The 17,999-nt window shown below is 40.7% G+C and overlaps 1 protein-coding gene across 2 annotated transcripts in view; it reads right to left on the bottom strand.

Moving 5' to 3' along the window:
• Positions 1 to 17,999, bottom strand: part of CEP120 (centrosomal protein 120) — a 66,280-nt gene that overhangs the window by 17,890 nt on the left and 30,391 nt on the right. For both annotated transcript variants that reach the window (XM_075931936.1, XM_006130100.4), the window contains 8 exons: positions 17,360 to 17,542; positions 15,810 to 15,906; positions 15,577 to 15,726; positions 13,748 to 13,837; positions 12,057 to 12,149; positions 9,888 to 10,049; positions 5,645 to 5,767; positions 550 to 648 (listed from right to left, as the gene is read on the bottom strand). In XM_075931936.1, the coding sequence (XP_075788051.1) occupies positions 550 to 648; positions 5,645 to 5,767; positions 9,888 to 10,049; positions 12,057 to 12,149; positions 13,748 to 13,837; positions 15,577 to 15,726; positions 15,810 to 15,906; positions 17,360 to 17,542 (997 nt within the window). The remainder of the gene's footprint in view (positions 1 to 549; positions 649 to 5,644; positions 5,768 to 9,887; positions 10,050 to 12,056; positions 12,150 to 13,747; positions 13,838 to 15,576; positions 15,727 to 15,809; positions 15,907 to 17,359; positions 17,543 to 17,999) is intronic.

Raw genomic sequence — 17,999 nt, 5'->3', positions numbered from 1 at the left:
CATGTTAAAAGCTCAATATTACAAGTTTCTTGTCTAAAATATAACACAGCAAGATGTGCACCTTGGCCAAGATAAACCACTGTCACTTTTTATTTCCAGCAGATGCTTTCTGACCATTCCTAGAAGTGACTTTTTTTTTAAACTCACCCAAGTTCCAAGCCAAGCAAAGGCCTTGGTATACAATGGGAATTATGTCCAAGTTCAAAGTGTCAGCCAATTGTTCTGTATCCTTTTTTTTTAAAAAAAAGGGTAGTCAGACATTTAAAAAAACCCATGGGAAATGTATATTTTTCCATTTTCCCAAAACTCAAACAGATTAAGTGACTTTGCCAAAAGTTGCTGTCAAAGTCTAGTTATGAAAATTCCACCCCAAAGGCAACAGTTTAGGAATGTTTTAACTATTTTAATGGACACTGGCTGTTCTAATAGAAATTAATATGCAACAATAGCAGGCATGACTAGCATATACTATAAACAGTCTACAATAGGACCATAAAGAAAAAGATTATTGCATCCTTATTGTTCATGTGTTGTACCCTATTTTCATACCTGTTTTAGTCTTGCAAGTTCTTTCAAAGCCCTTGCCCACTGTTGCTTGTAGTGCAGCTTTGACTTGGTGGCAGATTCCAACTTTCTTTCAAGTTCAACCTTACGGTGATTAAAATCATAATCAGCTGAAGCACTATACTTGTGGTAACAGTCATTGAAAGATTATATATACACAATAAGAGTCCGTTTAAGAAAAGCGTATTTGCAGTATACCATACAACATCACCCAAAGCTGTTATGTAAATATTATGGCACATGAACATTTTCTTGTTTAAATATAGCCTTATTTTTATTGTCTCGCAGTCTATACAAAAACGAACTAGATTAGTCTTAGCCCCAAGATAGCTAATGTAAACTTTTGTTTAAAGAGCTACAAAGCAATGAAAAATGCATTTATTTTTCTATAATAAGCTCTAATTGTTAGCATTCCAGTTCAAGGGGCACTCTAAACTCTTAGGGCCAAGTCTTCGCCTTAGGCAGCTCTTATTAAAGCCAGTAGGAGATACATGTCAGTGCAGAATTTGGACTTTTGATGGGAGGTGGGGGAAAGAATCAGAAAAGTTGGCACAGGTTCATGTGTCCTGCTATACTCAGTGGGGCCGACAGCCATTATGGGCCCCAGGGCAAGAAATGTGGGTAACAAGCTCCATGCCCCCAAAAGTGGGGAAGTGGCAGGGCAAAAGGCAGTCAGCCTTTAGGGTCACCCAGACTATGGCACGCCTCCCACAACCCTCAGAGACATGCAGAGTGGCATTCCGTTGACAATTCAAAGAGACCTCTGCCACAGTACCAGTGGAGGCTGGCAGCTCCAAGCCCCTTTGAATTTCTTGGACATGGGGCAATTGCCACCTTTGTTCCATATCTGTACACAGGTAAATTTGCTCCAGAAAGTTACAAAATACTTTGTTGCTTAATTAACCATTGAGAAAGATACAAAATCAACTAAACAAATATTTGATGATTATATTAAAATGGTAAAACATGGTAAGAGGTAATTACAGTTAAAGGCAAATACTTTTCCAGGTTCTATGTGATATATGAGAATAAGAACTAGGCACCAGTGTTCATATTAAAAATACTTATTTTTACATGCACTAAGCAGTCTGTTATACCCGCATTAAAGCCAACTTGCATAATTTTCAGGAATGCACTGCCTCAATGCCTCAAACTAAGAACCAAATTAATTACTGTGGCCAATACAGAGTTTGGAGTTTTAGTAATAGAAAATCTGTCCAAGTTTCAGTATAAGTTCTTCAATTCTTATCTGACAAGTTGTGATATAGAATGGCTAGTTTTATCATTTCTAAATTAGGGATCTAAGCGACTATGGGTATAAGCTTATTGGGTAGTCAAGTAGTGACTCAACTGGTCACTTCCCCTCTTCCCGCTGCCTCTATCAGAGGGTATGTCTACACTACCCCGGTAGTTCGAACTAGCGGGGTAATTTATGCATACCGAACTTGCTAATGAAGCCCGGGATTTGAATTTCCCTGGCTTCATTAGCATAAAGCCGGCGCCGCCATTTTTAAAAGCCGGCTAGTGCGAACCCCGTGCCGCGCGGCTACACGCGGCACGGGCTAGATAGTTCGGAATGGCTAGCTAGTTCGAACTATCTAGCCCGTGCCGCGTGTAGCCGCGCGGCACGGGGTTCGCACTAGCCGGCTTTTAAAAATGGCGGCGCCGGCTTTATGCTAATGAAGCCCGGGAAATTCAAATCCCGGGCTTCATTAGCAAGTTCGGTATGCATACATTACCCCGCTAGTTCGAACTAGCGGGGTACTGTAGACATACCCAGAGAGAGGCAGCAAAGGGGGGAGGGGAGAGAGCAGGAGTTAGTGCTGGGGAGAGCTGGCTTAAAAGCTGGCTCCCCCCAGCTCTGTCTCCATGGGGGTGGGGGGAGGCAGAGGCAAAGTGGGGAAACAGCACGGGTGGGGCTTTTGCTACATTTCCAAGGCAGAAGCACAACAGTCGGGACCCAGAGCAAGCGGAGATGGGGTGAATAGGGACCTAAGCAGTGTTCCCTGCTGCCTTTGACGTGTAGCAAGAGCCCCGCGTAGTGACTCTTACTATATTTAAAAGGCAGAGGTACAGCTGGAATAGTGAGCACTCCACCTCCTCCCATCAACTAATCGAATAGTTGATTAATCGAAATTTAACATTCCTATTTTGAATCATTGAGGATTTTGTAAAATTGTGTCAAAATTATTGTGTCATGAAAAGCTGAAATATATGGATCCACCATGGATCATCATAATTGTGATATATCTCTGCCAGGCCAGAACCAATGGTGAGTGATGTACCATCAATCATCGATTCAACATAAAGAATCTTGGAACAATAGGATAGCTCTAGTGGAGACACAGAGAGAGACAAACAGAGATTTGAGACAAGCAGAGGATGAAGGAAAGGGAGTGTTTGTTGTAGAGTAATGGAAAGTTGCCAGGACAGCTAAAAAGCAGGTAAATGCCAGCAGCAACCCACAACAGTACTCATAAGGAAACTGGAAAGAAATTTTTTTGTGGCACATTAAAATGAGAAGGCTGCTATTGGGGCAGCATAACCCAGGGAGATTGTGGTGGAGGCCTTTGCCAGTGTTTGCCTGACAGAACACAGATGGGTCCCCCAAAGACTCCCAAGAAAATGGTGAGCTAGTGAGGGGACACTGTGTTTAAAGATGTTTTATATGACCTGTACTCTTCTGTGTTTTATCTACTAAGTAAAGAGAGCATAAAAATATATGACAAGGAGTGTGTTGACAACTTCACTACCGCAGATCCCTACAGAATTAAATTTTAAACAAGAAGCTTCACATCTGGGATGGATTTCTAGGAGAGGGGTGTGTTTAAATACTAGGGAATCTGAGGCCATGCTGCATCCAAAGAGGGTAGGTGGCTGGACAGCAAATTCTAACACTCACAGGGAGGTATCAGATACAAAGTCTGAACCTTGAGAGTGTGCATAAGGACCTCAATATTGGGGCAGTATCTGGACTGTATTCATGCTCCAATAGCTTGAAACACCCAATGATGTACAGCAGCAGAGGCTTTGATTCTCCTCACAGTGGTCCTAATGGGTGGACAAGAAGGTGTACTCGCTAGGATCTGAAAAGAAGTTCAAATACAGAATAGTTCAATCTGTCTCCTGACTATTTCTTTTCTAAGCATTGGATATAACTCAAAGAAAATGAAATATAAATGGGAAATGTCACTGCTTTAGAATGATGAATCATCTACATTTATCACAGAGAAGTTTATCACGATATACAGAAGTATTAAACTTTATACTACAAATTAGTCGCAGAAATTTAAAAAATAATTACATTTTGTTAAGAAAGATAGGATATTCTATAGCAGAACATCTGGCATGGCTATACTACCTCAAACTAGGAAGCCTAACTTATTAGCAATAGTTACTTCCTGAGAAAATGAAGAAACAAAATATCCCCAGAAGACTCAACACCCATAACCTTCTGACCACTATGTACAATTCTAAATATGTTGAACAGCTCTGCAGAAGAACTTCAGAAAACAGTGAAGAGATATCTTTTACATCTCACATAATCCAGAAAGGACAACCTTAAACAAGTAATCATCAGATGTTCCCACAGAATAGAAGGCAGGTGGGAAAGAATCAGGAAACCATGCACGCAATCCAAAGCAACTATTAAAAAACCCTACAAGAGCCATCCTACACTAAAACAGAAAATGGAACTGATTACAGTTGCCCAACCCACAGGCCACTACCTGACATCCCAAAATCATCTATCAATTAAGAGCTGAATAGTTTAGTAGTCACCAAAGGCTTTAGCTTCAACTCCATCACTAACATGCAGATAATCTTTTGCTGACTCAGTTTCAAAGAATTCTTCCACAAAGATGACATTACCCACACTAACACATACTCTTCCATAAAGTCACAAGAAAAAGAATCATGTGACCAGAGACCTCCCAGTGGACAAACCATACACTTGCTTGTTACATTTATTGCTTCATAGAAAACAAAAACAAATAACTGTGAACTCCATGAACGTCACATCTACCATATTCTCTCAACCATGAAGAAGACTGCTACATAGTGACTGAAGGTCAGCCACCAAACCATGATCAAATCAGCAGACAAAGGGGGCACCGTTGTTATCTTGAACTATTACAACTATGCCAATAAGGGCAACCAACAACTCTCAGGGTATGTCTACACTGCCAACCTAGTTCGAACTAGGGTGGCTAATGTAGGCATTCGAACTTGCAAATGAATCCTGGGATTTAAATATCCCGGGCTTCATTTGCATGTTCCCGGGCGCCGCCATTTTTAAATGTCCCATAGTTCAAACTACCTGCTCACGGCTACACGCGGCACGGACTAGGTAGTTCGAATTAAAGCTCCTCATTCGAACTACCGTTAAACCTCCTTGCAGGATATTATCTATAAAGAACTCAAAGATTACCTCATACCACAGAAATGTAAGGATATAATTAACTCCTTTCCCAAACAACCCCAAGAGAATCTCTAGAATAAGTTCCTTCACCCATGGGACCTTCAAAATGCTTCTGAAGATTAAAAAGCAAGGGAACCCAGGCAGACCCATCATATGTGGCCAGGGCACTCTTACTAAAGAAATATCAAGAATCATAGAAACCATCCTCAAATCACTCCCCACATAAAGGGCCTGTTTTCTCCAGACATTCTGCGACATTAACACCGCCATCTTTGCTGCCATGGTCTCACCATGTGAACAGCCCTGGATATTAGGATGGCTCCCCAATGATCCAACCTTCATGGGCCTCATTGATAAAGAATTTCTGGACAAATGCACCAGGAAACCAATGATACACGTGAGACAAGCAATGGTATTTTTATCCTCTGGATCAACTACCTAAACTTGCTCAGATTTCCACACCACCTCCCATCCGTCAAACTCTCTCTAAAACATTCCCAGATCACCATTAGATTCTACATATTTAGTGGCTAAAGAAATTGTTGGAAAAGAAAAAAATATGAAGAGAATAACCCATTTAATGTTGGAAGCAGATTATTCTTTCATCTCCGTTACCCAATTAGAACATCATTATACAAGATTAGTGAAGTCCAATGGTACCTTTTCTAAAGTGAGAAGATTTATTTCTGACTGTAACCGAATTTCTGGTTTGCTGCATTGCTGTTCCTTGTACTGCTGGAACTCCTTTTCCAAAACTTTATACTTGTTTTCTGCTTCATAAAACTGCATTAGAAACACCCACATATGAAATTCATTAGAATATACTCATTTCACAATAAAACACATGCACAGGGGAATGGAATGTGTCACAGAACTTAAAATTAGTCCGTGGACCTAAAATTTTACTTCAGTAACGTAACTGATACAAATGTGAATCTTTCAGTGTCTTATAAGTAATGAATGTTTTATAAGTAATGAATTCTTGATTTTGGGATATAGAGAGAGCATAACAGAAATAAAGTTTAAGGAAAGTTTTTGCTACATAGGAAAGAAAAGCCTAAATATAGCTGTTCATCACATTTCTCCAGGGAGAATGTAATTCTATAGAATTACAACCAATAATGTGGTTTTATCAAGTTTGTACACATGGCTGTAACTTTAAAAAGGTTAATTACTTTAGTATCTGCTATATCAAATGTTTACTATCGACTCAACTTCACCAGTTTAGCTTGTCCAGGAATATCTGGAAGAAGAAATATTTTTTCTGACAAATAATGATTTAAAAGGCTGCCACAGAAAGATTTCAGTAGCAAATGACTTACATGGATACTCAAATAGTTGCAAAAACAGAGGTGTTTTGCTTTATAGAAAAAAAATTGATAATTTAAAAGATGCTGCCTTAATCAACATATTACCATATAATTCCATCATAATAGCTATGCAAATCATATCTTCAAATAATTCACAATTTCAATCTTCTTCCAGAACAGCAGATTAGAAATGTAGAGAAAATGCCTGGCAAAACAGTGAAATTAAATATTGGGAATAGGCATACATAAAATAATGATATAAATTAGTCTTAGAAAATTATTTAATTAGATAACTAAATTGGTTCACTTCAATAACAGAAGTTTCAGAGGGGTAGCCAGGTAGATTTAGCAAAAACAATGAGGAGTCTGGTGGCACCTTAAGGACTAAACAAATTTGGGCATAAACTTTCATGGGCTGGAACCCACTCCATCAGCCTACTAGGCTGGAGCAGTTCCCCCACCTTCCACCATGGCTGGGCTGAAGCAGCCTCTGCACCACAGACAGGGGCTGCTCCAGCCCAGCTGCTTCTGATCCTGTGCTGAGCTAATGGTTCCAAGCCTGCATGAGCTGGGAGTCAGCAACCTCGCATGGGTCAGAAGGGAGCCAATCCGCTGTATATGGATGCAGGCTCCCAGACTGTGAGCCCGTGCGGGCTGCCCCCAAGTAAGAGTTAACCAGGTGGTGCTTACCAGGTAACCAGTTACCCATTCACATCCCTAATTCTGAGTGGCAACTAATATTTTACTAATCAGGTGAGTCTTCTGGCTCACCACATTCCCTAATATTAATGAATTTTAGGGATATATTTAATGATCATCTGAGCTTAGCTTTGTACACTAAAGACCAGATTGAGTATGAGTTGTACTTTGAGTAAGTCATTTGCTATTGAAATCTTGCTGCGGCAGCCTTTTAAATCATTTGAATCTGTCCCTGAGCATCCCAAGCTATGACTTGACTGGGCCTCTGGTGATGAACCAATATATTATCTTAGGATATGGTCAGAGGTGTGACATGACCAGGTTACATACCTATAAAAAAGTATTTCATGCTCTAAATATTATAAAATAGTCTAACAATTAAAAATAGTTAATATGATTACTGTGAAAACTGAAATGTATGCTTGGGTGATATATCCACAATTTAAAATGATGGCTGAATGCAAGAGAATGAGTTTTGAAGTTGGGCTCTATTTTTAAATGATTAAACATGGAGGATTAAATAGAGGTCATACTTGTAATAATAATAATAATAATAATAATAATAAAATACTGACTCAACAGTTGGGCTATTTTCAATTTCTCTTCAATGCCACAATGGAAAAATGTACCTTCAACTTTGGTACACTAGGTAGTACTTTTCATATTAAATTTCACATTAAAAATATCTTAAAACCAAGCTAACGCTAAATGAAAATGCAAGACATACTTTTCACTACAAAACTGAAAAAAAATCCAGGTGTTTCTAATATAAAAAATTCTTCTAGCAAGATACAGGTGGTTCTCTTCATTAGTCAGTGCTACTGTGGGATTACCATTCAATTTACTCCAGGGGTCCCCAACCTTTTTAAGCACAAGATCATTTTTTGAATTTGTCAATCCAGGATGTACCTCAAACCCAAATACCCTGCCCCACCTCTTCTTCAAGGTCCTGCCCCTCCCCTTCACTGAGGCCTCGCCCTCCTCACTCTGTCCTCCTCCCCTGCATCCCATCTTCCCAGAGTGACATCAGCACTCCCCTGCCTCTCCCCCCAACCCTGCCCAACAAGTAGGAGCAGCTCTGAGGCTCTGGCCAGGAGCAGCAGGGCAGTAGGGGGAGGGACAGCTGAAGCACCAGAACTTGACAGCCTCCCAGCCAAACCAGTCAGGATCACCTGCCAGAGGCTCCAAGATCTACCGGTAGATCCCGATCGACTGGTTGGTGACCACTGATTTATACGTTTTATATGCTAATGTTAAGAAATGAAAAACACATTAAAAAAGAAAAAATTCTATTCAAATGAGATAAACACACTGAAAAATATTTAAGCACTATTCTATAGTGTATTTCCAGAGACAATAATTGAGAGACTGCTGTAAAATGGCTGAACATGAATTGTTAGGTATAAGACTATTAAAATTAAAAAAGAAAACAACAGGTTATATTTTCTGGTACCAACATAAGAACGGCCATCCTGGGTCAGCCTAGTATCCTGTCTGCTGATAGTAGCCAATACTAGATGCCCCAGAGGCAGTGAACACAACAGGTAATCCTCCCATAATCCCTCTCCTGTCACTCATTTCCAGACAGAGGCTAAGGATACTAGTTCTACCCTTCCTGGCTAATAGCCATTGATGGACCTTTGTAGCAACATCCTTCTCTACAACATCCTTTGTAGCATTCGACAAAAATTGTTGCTCCCTATTCACATGACAGAGAGATAACAGTGCTGAATGAAAAAAAAAATGTTTTATGGAGACAGAAGTCAGTTATCTGCATCTTCCACTATTGTGAAAGTTGAAATAGGATTAAAAATGAAAGCCACAAAATAATGTATTCTCAAAATTATTTTTACCATTTTAAAATATTTAACTATTTGAGCATTGCTTTATGATTCAGCTGTAAAATGAAATGAACAGTCAAGGTAGTTAGAGATGACAGTAAAAAATTCCAATTGTTTCAGCAACATTTTGGAAATATACAACTACACTTCAGTAGCATCACTCCTAAATACACTACACGGGGGGGGGGGGGGGGAGCAATAATTTTTTCCCAGGGGTGAAGTGAGCCCTGGGCCAACCTGGAAGGGGCGGGGCCTAATGGGAAGGGGCGAGGCTACCCACCCCCAGACCAATCATGGTCTGGAGGTGGGGGAGCCCCCTTGCCCCCCCTTTCCACTAGGCACCCATGCCCTAGTAGAGGCTTGGCATGCTCCAGAGCCTGAGGGAGGGGGAGCACAGGAAGCCTCCTGCTGCCCTGGGAGAAGCACAAGCCGCGGGCTCCTCGCAGGGCTGAGGTAGGGCATAAGAAGCTTCACGCAGCTCCCCTGCCCCAGGCTCCGATTGGCCTGGAGGTGGGCAAGCACATGAAGCCTCCTCCGCTCTCCACCCTGCCCTGAGAGCAGAAGGAGGCTTCGCATGCTCCCCTCCCCAGGCCAAGTAAGACGCACAAAGCCTTCTCCGCTCTGCTCCCACTGCATGCTGCTTGAAGGCTAGGGGCAGAGAGAAGGAGGTTTTGGATGCTCCCCCACTCCAGGTCCTAATTGGCCTGGGGGCGGGGGAGCAGCAGGACCTCCGTGGGCTAGATCCACCCATTTGGTGGGCCGCATCCAGCCCGTTGAGGCCCTTTTGCCCACCTCTGCAATACACCACTGTAATTTCAATTTGGTTTTCAGCATTATGTGCTCTTTGAGGCTATCACATCTAAATAGTAAAACAAAGGTCTTGCTCTGTTTATAAGTGGACCCCATGCTTGCTTCAAGCTCACTGAACGATTGGGACCCAAGTGTTTATTTCCACCTTGCCAGAACGTGCTTGTGTTCAAATATACAACTTTTTAACATTATTAATATATTTATTTCCACTCAAGAAGGAAGGCAGGTAATTTCTTTACTTACATGCTGTTGCAGACGGACTTTGTCCTCTTCCAGCTGTTTAATTTTTGACCTCTCCAACTCAACTTGATGTGCACATTCTTCTTTAATTCGCCGCACAGAATCCTGCAGTTCTTGAAAGTTTCGTTCATGCTGTGCTTGCAACTCTCGTTTTACTCTTTGGAGCTTATAATTAAAACATTTTTGAATACAATAATAAACAGGATTAGGATCTTCGGTTGAAAGTCTTGATTAAAATCTTTAGCATTCTTTTTAATAAACGTTCAGTACATTTGTATTCACTCTTTAAGGCTCATATCTATGAAGTACTACTTTTACTTCCTTGATTTCTGTATCTCCAATATGGACTAGAATCATCCACTAATCCTTACCAGACTCAAAATAATCTCACATCTAATTTCTCTAGTTCACCTGCCTGTTATGGGCCAAAGATACCAACATCTTAACATGCTGAGGGTGATAAACCAGTATATCCATCCACACTGCTTAAAGAGAAAACAGAAAAGGCAAAAGAAGAAATCCTCTCCACCTCAGTTCTACAATTAGGCCTCTTTCTCGCTTCCTGTGGAAGATCCTCGGGGACCCAGCAGCACTATTAGGTGCTGATGCCCCTCTTTCTCACTTGTTCTTGGGGATGTCAAGCTAGGAGATATACAGCAGACACATTTTATCTAGTTGCCAAAATATGGACAGTTACAGCCTATCCAGGCCCTTCTTAGCATTCTTAAGTGTTAGATAGGAAGAGGGAGGAAAAGTGGAGGAGTCTCTTTCTGAAGCTGTTAAGAGAGTAGGTCTCCTTTCCAAGCAACTTCTTGACCCAGCAACTTTCTGCTCATTTGCCAGCAGGTAAACATCTGGTGGTCCTGACGAGGCTGCTCAGAGAATAAAACGATCTCTGAAGAGGAAACTGGCGTCTCTAAAGAAGGAGTTGGGGCGGGGGAAGGGGGCGGGGGAGAATGTCTGTGAGGGAAGATTGATGCCCTCATCCCCAATTCAGAACCACTTTTACAAGGACAGGATGCTGCCATTACTGTGTAAAGCTGATGAGTGCTAAAACGCCATCCTTATGAGGGGAGGCTGACAAGAGGAACTATTTGTGGATGTGAGGTCTTGGAAAACTTGTCCTCACTTTAGACCACTAGTACAGACACCGCACAAGAGGCACTTAATATCTGTCTACTTTTGCCCTCTGTTAAGTATACCCCATCTCCATATTCCACACACACCCTCCTTCCCAAATATTTGGGTCCTTTCGAAGGAAAAAAAGGCACCCAAGAAACTTCAGCAGAGACATTGTTAAAATCAGTTTGGGTACATCTGTGTAAGATATATTCCAAAATAGCGCATTCACACTACAAGGAAGCCTCAAAATTAGTCTGAGGTAGGCGCCCCTATGCATTCTCTCAGTTTAAGAGCCCCAGGAAGACCTGGGGAGAAATTACTTAGAATGGCCCTAGTGAGGAGCTATTTTGAAGTAGCAGCAGTGGAGCATCCACACTGCAGCTATTTCGAAATAGCTAATTCGGAAGACAAGTTATTCCTCGTGGAATGAGGTTTACAGAAGTTGGAATAAGCTGCCTGTTATTTTGATATTATAACAAAATAACGGAATTGCTGTGTAGATGCTTGCATTGTCGTTATTCTGAAATAACACTGCAGTGTAGAGACACCCTTTATGTGAATCCGCAGTCTAACTCCTGCACTCTCAAAACAAAACAAAAAACCCAAGAAAACTGCCAGTTAATGAGAAAACTTTTCCTGTGTTTTATCACCCATGCATCAAAATACGCCATCAATGAGACAGTGTGGCCAACCACAGAAATGTAATGTCCATTTCTAACAGACATAGCTGTACGTAACACACTTAACAAATTCATGTGACTTGTAACATAATGGAAAACATTAACTATGACCTCAATCTTTCCCCAAGACCATTTTCAATGTCAACTGCTCATCTAGCCAGATGTCTTCTCTGCACATATACTATTATTTTGGAGGTCACAATTTAGATTTTCCATAATCACAAATGAACGAATCAAGTAGGTGAGAAGATAGAGTGTTTGTCACCCCGCTACCAGAAATAAAATTGTCCCCAGAGGAAAGCTCAAGATAATGTTTACATGCATGGGAGATTTTAACATTCTCTTTAAACATACTGTAAGTAATTTTTACCTCCGATTCTGCACTGACAAGCTGTCGTTCACGCTTCTCTAAATCGGCCAAGGTTTTCTGAAGTTGTTCTTCCAAATTTGTATATTCCGCCACCTAAAAACAAGCACTGATTTCTTGATTTTTTTCTTGTAATTAAACCTCAATTTGCAATAAGTCAGGAGCTTCACATATAAACTCCAATATTTTTATAAACCAAACAGTAATGAAACTTAAAACATGCATGTATTAGGATCCAAAATTATAGATCAACTTCTATACACAAGGCAAGTCAAATTGCCAAATATTAAGGCTACCTAATACAGAAATTACTCAGGATGCCATAGATCATTTTTCTCTAATACACTACCTCAGTACTGTGATTGGTAGCACAGTGGACTTTGTGCTAGATTTACTTCGAACAAAGGATTTTTGTGTGCTCTTTAATGATATGAAGTATGGATAACCCACTATTACAGGGCATTCCATACTTTATGGGGAATATGCTTATGAATATGATGTAAATGGAATGCGCTTTATGAAAAATACTTTATGAGATATCATTGAAAAGGTTATGATTTACTGAATGTTTTTATCCTGTTTGTGTGCATATATCATTCCTGCATCTCAAGTTAGGAATATTGACTGTAGATTTACTAACAATGTATTCATATTAAGTGAAACCTGTTAGCAGCTTATCAGATACAACAATAAAGAAACCAGACACAGAACAAATGCCCCATTAACATGACAATGTAGTTTTCTTGTAAGTGTGAGAACCAGCCTGTAACAAGTGGTTGCTGGCTCTGTCACCTAATGCTTGAATATCTCTTAGATTCTGTACTTTTCTACAAGGGGAGGGTCAGGTTCAGGAGATAAAAAGGATTTGCCTAAAAAGGGAATCCTTTAAGAGTGAAGAGTGAGGTAATCCAGGTTAACAGTTCTCTCCTGGGACTCCACCCATAATGAGTGCTGAACAGGGCGGAAACACTTGAATCAGACTGGAAGGACAGCCGGTGCAGAGATTATAAGACCCATATTTATTATGAAAATTTATGTGTAACCAATTCCCTTAGGCTACATCTACACTGCAGCGCTATTTCAGGATACCTGAAGTATCCCAAAATAGCTATTCCATGTCTTCTGAGCGTGCCTGTTATTTCAAAACATAACAGGCTCACTATTCCAACATCGCTGTAAACCTCATTCCATAAGGAGTAAGGGACGTTTTGGAATAGTGATTTATTTTGAAATAAGTTCTGTGTAAACAGTGCTGAATTTTGAAGCTTCGGGTGCATAGACGCACCCTTAGTGTATTAAAATGCACCCTTAAATTTGTGTGTTCTATTTTGCTTATTAATCTTTCTTCTGTGTGCGATCTCTTATGCTCACTTAAATCCTACCTTTTATATTAAATACATCACTTCTGATTATTAATAAACCCAGTTTAAATAACTTTTACCTGGGGAGGGGAGAGGAGTCTGTACAGATCCCTCTTTACATTGATAAAAAGGGAAAATTTACATGAGCTTACTCTGTATGGCATTCCATTCAGCATAAAACAAGCACGTGCCTGCTCAGCGGAGTCTCAGCACATCAGGTGACAGTCCTGAGGGCCCCGACCCATCACACCCACTGAAGTCTCAAACCAAGAGCATACATGCTGATACAAGTCATTATACTGCAAAAGAATATGCATAGGTTGCTCTCCTTACCTTTTTCTTTACTAATGCTTCTCTTTCTTTATCCCTTTTTTTCCACTCCTCTGCAAGTGCCTGCATGTGAGCCAATTCCTTCTTTTTTAGCTAACAAAAGCAAAATAAAACAAAAACACACTTCATCTTTGGAAGTCAATAACATAAAGGCTACATAAAAAATAAAAATGCACAGCTACCCCATCTATGAATTAAGTATTTAGGAGAGCCTTGCTGAAGAGTGATGTCAACTACCAAAGTAGGGGATGAAATTCAGATTTCAGATCCATATAGCAGACTTCAGTTCAAATATTCTGTATCTCATAGTGAAATCTGACCTTCAGAGAGAGCAAAATATTGAACAAGAAGGGCTTTTAGTAGAAGGATGCTATGAACAATACTTGTTAAAACTAGTGAATACACTGGACCACTCTGCATCTGATTTAATGGTGTGTGAAACACATACAGTATGAAACACCTTGTATTGTACTGCAAAATGCTGTTACAACATACATAATTATGCAATAATTATTTTTATAATTACGATAAAAAAATTTCCTACTTCAACTCAGGTTCCCTTAACTATAAAAAAAAACAACCTCTTCTAAAAGCAATATGTGATCATTTATAAGAATGATTACCACTATTTTTGAAACAATGCCTACGATATATAAACATGACTTCATGAACTGAAGTTTTTGGAGGACCAGTAACATTCATTTGCATATTCATTAAGCAAATGATGAATATTCAAATAAGTTGTTTCTGGTCCTCTCAAAGCCCCCAATGCCAGTGTTAGCAAAGCTTTTGATACAGTCACCCACAATATTCTTGCCAGCAAGTTAAGGGACTATGGATTGGATAAATGGACTGTAAGATGGATAGAAAGCTGGTACTTAGCTGCGAACTGCCTGTCTGGCAGATGTGCTCATGCTGTGTGAGTGTCTACCAGCCAGACAGTTCGCAACTACTCGAGGGAGGGTATGTGGAGGGGTGGAGGGGGCAGGGGAGGGGAGACATGGAATCCCTGGAGCCGGACTCACTCATGTGCCCGGGCCAGTCTCACTTCCCCCTTCAGCTCCCGATCTCCTCAGTCCAGTCCTGCTGCCCTCGTCCAGCCCTGCTTCCGGTTCCCCTCCGCTCCCCACCAATCTCCCCTGGTTAGCCCCGCTGACCTCATCCAACCCTGCTTCTGCAGCTGGTTCTATCCATCCTCCTGATCTCCCCCAGCCTCCCCCCACCACTCTGTCCAGCTCTGGTTCCGCCGCCTGCCCTCCCCGATCTCCGTTGGACAGCCCCGCTGCTCCCAACCCTGCTTCCGCCGCCCGCCCACCTCAAACTTCGCGGGACAGCACCGCTACCCCCAAACCTGCTTCCACCGGCTGCCCGCCCCCACTCCCTCTCCCTTGCCATCTCCGCGTGACAGCCCTACTACCCCCAAACTTGCTTCCCAGCAGCCAGTCCCCCCCAGCCCACCCCACCCCACTCTGCTCTGCTCCCCTCCCGGCAACCACGCTGAGGCCTGGTATTTTTTTCCTCATGGCCTGGTATCAGGCCATGGCCCATAGTTTGGGAAACACTGATTTAGAGAATGAAAACAATATGCAAGTTGAATAGTGACAGCAAGTTAGATAATACCTAAGGGCATGTCTACACTAGCCCCCTAGTTCGAACTACAGAGGCTAACGTAGGCATTTGATGTTGCAAATGAAGCCCGGGATTTAAATATCCTGGGCTTTATTTGCAACTTCCCGTCTGGGTGTCATTTTTAAATCCCCCTAGTCCGAACTAACTGCCCGTGGCTACACGTAGTAGTCAAACGTTAACTCGAACTAGTTATAGGTAATGACCTGGTTTTCAAATATGTCCTCTTGCATTTCCTTCCACATTTCTAACTCAAGTGCTGCTTTGTATTCAAGAGTTTCTCGTGGCTCTGGTTCAGTTTCTGGGACATGATGAGGCTGTGGTGGAGGTGCCTGCTGCTGCCCAGCACCTAAACACTAATTATAAAAATAATGTAATTTGAATGAAAAAGTAACTTTAAAACTTGAAAGAAAAAGGATTATGCTTATGTACAACTTACCTGAGAAGAATCTGACACCAAAACTTCATGCATTTTCACAAGCCCATAATCTTCTAGAGTCACACTGTAAGAAAGTTCTGCTATCCGACTGTTTGCCCTGCAAATTGCATTACACAAGAATGATTATTCATTTTTGTTGGAAGCTGCCACAACTCAGTGTCGTTCATTTCTGGCAAGGTAATGTAAAACAGCAAGGAAATAAGATTTAACAAGCTTACAGTGTAGTCTGATCAAATCTCTTACAAAGCATACAATGCTGCATATGTGAGTGCTAAAACACTATTAATTTACAGAACTATAGTAATACTTGCACAATACCCACTCTCCTCCCACAAGTGGCTCCACTGGCCTGCCTGGAATGGACCTCCCAAATATAAAAGTCAAACTATGCCTATGTTATATTCTCTTTTCCTAAGAAAGACGTTAAATAAATTGGAGTGTGGAGTATGTAAGCATATTATATTAATTTCTCAGAACATTCTAACATAACCTTGAAAAAATATATAAATGTAAGTAGTTTACATAAAAAGATGAGATGTTAAGGTAAACTGCTATCTACTAGTGATTAAGTTTTGTGCAATACCACCAAATACTCACCAGCAACTAAACCCCACACCACAGAAACACTAACCCAGCACCCAAACCCTGCAGTGAACTCCATTGACAGCTCTGTTTGCAGATTTACTCAGATGACAGCATCACAGGACCTTATCACATCAGCAACACCATAAAAGGCTCATTTACCTGCACATCTACTATGTGTTATATCATGTGCCAACAATGCTGCTCTGCCATGTACATTGGCCAAACCAGACAACTCTATGCAAAAGACTAAACAGACACAATTCAGACATCACAAATTGTAACATTCAAAAACCAGGAAAGCACTTTAACTGCCTTGATATTCAGTAAGACTTGAAATAGCTATTTTTTTTTCTCCTGAAAACCTTCAAAACCAGATTGCACTGTCAAACTGCAGAAATAATCTTCATACACAAACTTGACACTATCAGAATGGAGACTGAGTGGCTAGTTCACTATTAAATGTAATTTTCCCTCTTTTGATATTGACTCCTTCTCATTAACTGTTGGGAATGATTCCTATGCACCCTGACTGAATTGACCGCATGATCACTGGTCCTTTGCTTAGTAATGTAACACACCCATCTTTTATATGTTTATACTGATGTTCCCACTTCATGCAGCTCAAAGTCGGTTCCAGACGACCAATGCTTATGCTCAAATAAATGTGTTACTCTTTAAGATGCTGCAGGACTCCTCTTTATTTTTGCTCAAACAGATTTACATGGCTACCCCCTCTGAATCAAGTATGTATTACAGCTATTCATAAAATTCTATGAATGACAAGTTTTGTCCTTTTTAATCTGATCTAATACTTCAAATGAAAATTAAGACTAAAAGGTTTTCGAAGTATAATAAAGAGTAACTAGAGGGAAGAAGGGTTATTTTATCAGGAAAAAACATTAAACAAATAAAATTAAAAAGATAAGACATGATATAATGCAAATAATGTTTTTAAAAGGTTTTACCCTTGTGCTGCCATAACACCAACTGTTTCACTACAGGTCTGACGCCAACATTGTTCTCCATTAGTTCCCAAGAATCGGGTTTTTTCCAAGCCCAAAACATTTGAAAGCTGCAGCCTTGCAATTCCCAGAAGTATATCTTTAGTCATTTTATCTTTGTGCCACAATTCAACCAGTAGTGGTAATCTGGAATACAGAAACATTTTTGGCATCAGTAGGCCAGACAAAAGAAAACATATTCTCACTTAAGAAGGGAGCTTCTTACAAAAATAATTTCCCAAACGCAATCTAGCAGTAGGAACTCATTCTTACCATAGCAAAAAATATACCCTTTATACCTCTCATTTTCCCCACAAAAGACTGACTTAAAACTCTGTGTCTCCTTCTTCATTCAATCACTTTGGCTAGATGACAACCCTTTTCCAGTTTTTGTACAGAGAACAAACCTACACCTACATGATGATGAACTGGATGATCTCGTAAGTTTTCTCCATTACCGAAAATATCAATCTACGATTTAGTTACTGCATCTACAAAACCTCTCTTCTACCTTCCTTTTCAAATTACCACTTTGTTTTAGGCTTTATGGTGGGAGTATGCATGAAAGCTATTCTCTACCCTATTCACATGCCTACAAAAGGAA

Source organism: Pelodiscus sinensis, chromosome 6 (genome assembly GCF_049634645.1).
Source record: "Pelodiscus sinensis isolate JC-2024 chromosome 6, ASM4963464v1, whole genome shotgun sequence".
Taxonomy (NCBI): domain Eukaryota; kingdom Metazoa; phylum Chordata; order Testudines; family Trionychidae; genus Pelodiscus; species Pelodiscus sinensis.
This window is presented reverse-complemented; position numbering and strand designations above follow the sequence as displayed.